Source organism: Pantherophis guttatus, chromosome 2 (assembly GCF_059756535.1).
Source record: "Pantherophis guttatus breed Tessera chromosome 2, ASM5975653v1, whole genome shotgun sequence".
Classification (NCBI taxonomy): Eukaryota; Metazoa; Chordata; class Lepidosauria; order Squamata; family Colubridae; genus Pantherophis; species Pantherophis guttatus.
In genome coordinates this window covers 252,617,441-252,624,706 of record NC_142064.1, presented here as the reverse complement: position 1 = coordinate 252,624,706, position 7,266 = coordinate 252,617,441, and the positions used below count along the sequence as shown (strand labels likewise).

Genomic DNA, 7,266 nt, shown 5'->3' with positions numbered 1-7,266 from the left:
CTGCCTGCAATTACTGCAAGTTCAATTCTCACTAGGCTCAAGGTTGACTCAGCCTTCCATCCTTTCGGAGGTAGGTAAAATGAGGACCCAGATTGTGGGGGCAATAAGCTGACTTTGTATAAAAAAGAACACTGCTTGGGGGGGGGGGGGGGGCAAAGCCCTACTAAGCGGGTATATACAAAAGTATGAAGGCTATTGCTTAATGCATTGTAAGCCACCCTGAGTCTCCGGAGAAGGGCGGCATATAAATCGAACCAATAAATATAAATAAATAAATCTGTAATGGCTTTTGCTTGAGCAGGAGTTTGGACTAGAAGACCTCCAAGGTTGCTTCCAACTCTGTTGTTCTGTATTCTAACTCATCTACATTTTATTTGGTTTGGTTTTTCTGTTTGAGACACGTTTACTGCTTTCTAGATGCCTCCAGTTTTCCTTATCAATTCCCTGCTGTCTAAAAAAGCATCTTTATCTTTTCCTTAATCTCTCTCTCCATTTTGCTTTCGTCTCTTCAAGTATTTTCTTTATTTATTCTCTTTCCTTCCAGACCGCTACAACAAGAATCTAGCATTCAGCCCCTTTTCTTTTCTTTTTCGAATACCTGCCACATTATACCACAACTTCATTCATTCGTTTATTGTTCGGCTGTAACCAACTGGTTGTTTTTGTACCTGCTTTTATTCTTTTCAGATGACCACAGGAATCTCTGAGGAGCAAGAGTGTCTCCAAGGGAGAACAGATGTGAATTTGTGGTGGAAAGAAGGTCCATGTACTTCAAAGGAGAGAACAGGTGCGTGCTTTAGGGGAAAAAAGAGAAGGTATGGCCCCAGAAAGGAAGATAAAATCTTGTTTTAGCCTCATATGCCTCCACTCAATTCTTTTGTTTAGTATTTTGGAAATTAATTGTGTATTTAGATGAATCTTCATTGACAGGAAATATTGAACAGGGGCATGCATCTTTCTCTGTGTTGTTAATGTTGATCATTAGGCCTTACTACTTACTATGTACCCCAAAAGGTAGAATTTGGTAGAATTTGGAGTAAATTTTTTAAATTTACTCCAAATGAGCAAAACAGGATGATGCAAAATCCCAAAGGCCACAGCTTTGTTGAATAGCTACAGCTTTATTTGCTAAAGAAGTTCAAGGTTGGTTAAATCAGTGGTATCTTTTGGCTGTCATGGAGCAACAGATCCTGAAAAATTAACTTTTTTTAGTTGTATAATTGCATTTCCTTTTCTCCTTCGTTTGGCAATCTATACTGGAAAAGCAGAACTGGATAATTCTTCTCCACAAAGTGTCATAGTCTTATGGTTACTGCAGCCAAAGGTCTAGATCTAGTGTATGAGGCATATTTACCGAATATGATGCAACTGGGGACTCTCAGGTTGTGTAATCATTTATTGTTTTAACTATTGACCAGCTGCAAATGTTTGTTTATTTTAAACTTTAGTATGTTTAGAAATAGGAGGGAGATGGATTGTTTACAGGGTGTAAAATTCAAGGCCTGCAGGCTGGATCCGGCCTACAGGGCTGCCCTGGAAAAGGCAAAGGATTGGCCTACAGTGCCTCTGCCAATGAAAACAGAGCTCCATTTTCACTGGCAGAGGGTTGCAGAAGGCAGTTGCAGCAGAAAACAGAGCTTGTGAGGGCTGCGGGCGGGCCTCCCAAGCTCCGCTTTCACTGGCAGGAGGCCGTCGCAGCTGAAAATGGAGCTCGGGAGACACAAGTGATGTCGAGTTGGCCACACCCACTCCGGCCCCTCGAGGTCAAACACAACCCTGATGCAGCCCTCAATGAAATTGAGTTTGACACCCTTGGTCTAGAAACATGTGATATAAACAAGCAAACAAATGTCTACAGGTTTGGCTGATCCACATTGTGGACAGGACCTTTTGAGTCAAACTTGATTTCTGATGACTTCATTCGCATGTCTTTGTAGTTCTTCCAGCAAAAATATGGAAGGCCTCTTCAGTTCCTTCTTTGGAGATAGCTTTCCTATTTCCCAGGCAAGCCCATAGCCTTACCATTCCTGGAAGAATTCCCTAACCAAGTGCAACCCTATTTGTCTTCTGAGGCCAGGTACTGCCATATGCTGTATCCCATTGACTAATGACTAAAGATGATGGGCTAGATTTTACAGCAGCTGGTTTTCTTTTCATTTTGGTCTCTTTCTGTCTTTCAACAGATCAGAGCCAAGGTGTAAATTCTGATCCTGGGTCATATACGTTCCAATTGCTGTCATGCCTATTCTCCTCCCTGCATTCCTGGGACTTTGTTTCTGCCAACTGATTTCCGGCGACATCTCTGAAAATGACACCGTGGTGGTCACCAGCTCTGGATCCATTAAAGGCATGAGAGTCCTAACTAGATCTGGTGCCGTAAATGCCTATCTAGGAATTCCATATGCTGAGCCTCCGGTAGGGAGACTGCGCTTCCAGAAACCTGTCCCACATCAACCGTGGAGCCATGTCTTGGAGGCTACCCGCTTTGGGAAACCTTGTCACCAATGGACCTTTTTTAGCTATCCTTCAAGAATATGGGTTGCCAATAAGCCCCATTCCGAAGACTGTCTTTTCCTCAATATTTGGGTGCCTCACCCCCAGCCCTCTGTGTCAGTCCCTATCCTTGTTTGGATCCATGGTGGAGGATTTACTGTTGGTGCAGGGTCTTCGGACTTATACAATGGGTCAACATTAGCTGCTACCGAAAATGTCATTGTGGCGTCTATGAACTATCGGGTGGGGATTTGGGGCTTTCTCTTCTTCCCACCGGAAGCCCCAGGGAACATGGGCTTATGGGACCAATACCTGGCACTGAATTGGTTGAAGGAAAATGCAGCAGTCTTTGGTGGAGATGCAGATAAGTTGACTCTCATTGGCCACAGTGCTGGAGCAGCCTCTGTGGGTTTCCACCTCCTCTCTCCTATAAGCCAATCCCTTTTTGACCGAGCGGTGCTCCAGAGTGGAGCTCCCAATGCACCCTGGGCTTCGATGCCACCTGAAAAGATCCAGAAACGTACCGTTAATATAATTGGTCTGTTGAACTGCAGAAAAAGGAACGACAGTGCTGTGATGAGCTGTCTCCAAAATAAGGAAGCCGATGCGTTTCTGAATTTCAGTTCTTTTTTCTTACCCACCTATGATGGCGATTTCCTTCCCGAAGATCCAAAGATACTTCTACAGAAGGGGAAAATTCCAGCAAAGCCACTACTTATAGGTATTACAAGGGAGGATGGCACAGTCTTTATACCTCGAGTTCTGAACAATGTAGATGACAAAAATAGGACCTGGGAGCAGGCCTTATCAGCTGTAGGCATCATATTACGAAGAGATTTTGAAGAAGATATTGTCAAGGCTGTATTGCTTAAGTACAGTGAAATGAAACACGGGTCAAATCTGAACCGTCAGATCTTAGCTCATTTTAGCAGAGATTACTATTTTGTGTGCCCACTCATTGAAGTTGCTGCAAGGATGGTGGCAGTGGAGGGCTCTGTGTATGTTTATTCCTTCGATCACCAAATTTCGACTTCCGTCTGGCAAGAATGGATGGGTGCAGCTCATGGAGTTGAGGTCCCTTTTCTCTTTGGAACCCTCTCATCACTTCCAGGACTCAATCAATCAGATGAAGAAGCTGACAGGGTACTAAGTCAACGGGTGATGCACTACTGGGCCCAGTTTGCCAGAAGTGGGTAAGACACACTTGTGAGATGTGCTTAAGCACAGCACTAGGGCAGTTCTTCCATGAATCTGGGGTTCTGGTATTTTTATTAGATAGACAGTATGGAGGAACTGGGTATGCCTAGTTTAATGAAAAGAAGGACTACGGGTGACGTGATAGCAATCTTCCAATATCTCAGGGGCCACCACAAAGAAGAGAGGGTCAACCTATTCTCCAAAGCACCTGAAGGCAGGACAAGAAGCAAAGGGTGGAAACGAATCAAGGAGAGAAACAACTTAGAACTAAGGAGAAATTTCCCGAGAGTGAGAACAATTAATTAGTGGAACAATTTACCTCCAGAAGTTGTGAGTTCTCCAACACTGGGGTTTTTTAAGAGATTGGATAACCATTTGTTTGAAATGGTATATAAGGTTTCTTGCTTGAGCAGAGGAATGGATTAGAAGACCCCCAAGGTCCCTTCCAACTCTGTCATCCTGATGCTGAAATGACAATTTCACCGAAGTCAATTTTGGCTCACATCAACTTCTATTCCTGAAGGAATGAATAGTAAATACCAGGGATGGTATTCACTTACCTTCGCTACCGGTTCGCAAATGTGAGCGTGCGCGCTCGTGCGCTTGCTTCACTCACACACACCACTTTTGCGCATGCGCAGGGCCTTCCGCACATGCTCAGAGCATCAAAAACAGGACGTGATGATGTCCAGACGGGTGGGTGGAGCCTCCTACAGCCACCACTATGCTATGCTGGCTGGAGAATTCTGGGAGTTGAAGTCCACAAGTCTTAAAGCTGCCAGGTTTGAAGACTTCTGCTCTAGGCACTGTGACCTGCCTTGTGATTGACTTCCACTGCTGAAAATAATTGATTTAGGAGTAACCAAAACTAATATCACTTAAAAATGCTTGTCAGGAGGGAATGTGAAGTTGACATGTCAGTCACTGTATCCTTAATCTTGTAGTTCAAGTTGACTGTTGTTTGTAATCTGATCATTTTATTTCCTTGACAGGAATCCTTCCAAATTCACTCCCGGTGAAGTTCAATGGCCACATTACAATGCTACTGAACAAAACATCTACCATATCAGCACTGAGGCACCTCAAATCATGCAGTTTTTGCCACGTGAGAAGTGCAGTTTTTTGGAAACCCATGTTTATAACACAACAGGAATTGGTGAGTTACTACTCCGTTCCTTTATGTCAACTCAAATCACTTCACATCAGCCATTTTTCCTTCCTATCATATATAGTTGCCAAAGATGCATTTGATCTCAATTGGCCCCCAGAATCACTAGCCTTGTGCCACTGAATGGTGTAAATCCGAATATTTTGGATTACGTCTTGATTAAAGTTTGATTTAAACTGTGAGTGGCTTGAAAATGCACAAGGCAGTTGTATCACTTTAAGGATTTTAATTTAGTTGTTTTTTTTTATCCTGCCTTTATTATTTTTACAAATACCGTTAACTCAAGGCAGCAAACCTATCTCATACAGGTAAACCTCAAGTTTAAGTAGTGACTGTTTGAAGTTACACAATAAGCGCCCCCTAGTGTTTACGACCAAATCCTGAAATTATGAATGTTGTAGCACCATGGCAGTCATTCTTTACGAATGACCGCAAAGGCTCTGCAACATTCACTCTATTTCCCCCCTCTTCCGCTCCCCACAACTGCTTCCTCCCCCCCATCCTGCTGCACCAGACTCATTTACTTGCAAAGATTTGTCTCCTCTCTGCCATGGTTTCTTTCCCTTTGAGGGAGAGGAGAGCAGGATGATTTTGCATCCAGTGTCTGGTCAGCTTGCAAACGCTTTTCATGCCAAGAGTGAAATGATCTTGTGGGGAGGGGGGAAGCATGAGGTATCTCAGGGAGTAGGGGAGGCCTTGGGAGCTTGTTCCATCACTAGCCACCCCCTCCATGGCCTTCCCCGCCCCGAGATACTTTGTGCACTTAACGACTCACACATTTTATTAGCGAATGCATGGGTGAAAGCAGGAAGTGGTCATGTTCCAGTTACGTGATTCACTCCTATGAATCCTCGAGTTATGAATGTAATTGGCAGACTCCATTACATTTGTAAATTGAGGATTACCTGTACTCCTTCCTTCTCCTATTTTCCCCACAACAACCTTGTGAGGTGAGTTGGGCTGAGAGAGAATGACTGGCCCAAAGCTACCCAGCTGACTTTCATGGCTGTGGTGGGAGTAGAACTCATAGTCTCCAGGTTTCTGTTCTGACCTAGGCTTCCCAAGAGCATGAAGCAGACTCCTTGTCCCGACAAAAACCCCTTTCTATTAAGTTACTGTGAATTCCTCTCATTCACATCCAGCAAAGTCTTTCAAGGGAGAATTTACAGTCACAGACCTTATCTGGCTTGGAGAGCTGCCAGGCCGATATCTTCAAAACTTGACAAGAAGTCTCTGAAAGTCACAAACCAATTAAGCGAACTAATTGTCTCCTGCAAACTCCCCTCCCCTTTCACTCCTCTTTATGGGAGGGGCCATTCACCGTCTACCTGTGGCTTTACTCCTGAGTCGACCCTTGTTCCGTAGTTGTTTCCTTCTCCTGGCAGCTCTGACATGCACACACTGGGTACAGGCTCCAGCTGTTCTTCTGCCCCACTGATGTCCGACTCCAAAGGCAGCTGACAATTGTGAGATGGCCCTGGCTCCATCTCTGCCTCCAACGCAGAGCACTCATCAGAAACTTCCCCAGACTCCAGGATTGGCCCACGTTCCTCCCCAACCTCCTCACTGTCTGAGTCTGCCACCTGCTCCGCTGGCTGTTGGCGGCCCACAACAGTTTCATCTCTAGCTTTATGCCACTGAGTGGTATAAATCTGAATATTTTTTATTATGATTTGATTAAACTGTGAATAGCTTGAAAATGGACATAGCAGTTGTGTTATTTTAAGTAGGGTGATATTATGCCAGTGTTTCTGCAAAGCATTTGTACAAGGAAACTCCACTGAACTCTGGTGTTTTTGTATCATTACTACTGTACATACATTGTGGAATCACTGACAGTTACACAGTAATGGCTCTAATAATTTCTTTTTCCCTTTTTCAGGTGCAGCATAAAGAGATCAGACCAAACCAAAGACAACCACTGACCAGAATTTAATGAAAGGAATTCTCAGGCAACTTTACCGTGAAATATGTACAGGAAAATATAGTAAAGGAGATATACGGAGAACAACTGAAAGTGGATGTGAATGGAGAGGATTTTCTTAAAAATCATACTCAAATAAAAGAGTGATAGAAACTTCAGGTGCATGATTTTGTGTGGTACACAAGTAGCCCTCAACCTACGACCACAATTGAGCCCAAAATCCCTGTTGTTAAGCAAGACAGTTGTTCAGTGAGTTTTGCTCCATTTTATAACTTTTCTTGCCATAGTTGTTAAGTGAGCCATACAGTTTGTCAGCCATCCTAACTTGGTCAGTTAGAAAAGAAAGACTCTTGAATCCATTGTTAATGAAAGTATACTTTACTAAAGTCAAGTGGTTACAGAGTAGCAAAGCCGGATCTGAGGTTTCCTGCTCAAAGCAGCTAGTGAACTTTTCCCTTCTCCCTACTTTTTCCCTGGCTATCTC

General features: G+C 43.8%; 1 protein-coding gene across 2 annotated transcripts; it reads left to right on the top strand.

Annotated features, from left to right (window-relative positions):
• Nucleotides 1-696: 696 nt before the first annotated feature.
• Nucleotides 697-6,938, top strand: LOC117667997 (cholinesterase-like). 2 transcript variants are annotated; one of them, XM_087888060.1, is made up of 4 exons: nt 697-787; nt 2,184-3,682; nt 4,683-4,846; nt 6,741-6,938. In XM_087888060.1, exons 2-4 carry the CDS (start codon nt 2,239-2,241, stop codon nt 6,792-6,794), a joined length of 1,662 nt encoding a protein of 553 aa, XP_087744186.1. In that variant the 5' UTR covers nt 697-787; nt 2,184-2,238; the 3' UTR covers nt 6,795-6,938. The 2 variants fall into 2 exon arrangements, with proteins under 2 accessions (XP_087744186.1, XP_034277552.2); XM_034421661.3 differs by having other exon boundaries at nt 2,184-3,686.
• Nucleotides 6,939-7,266: the final 328 nt, after the last annotated feature.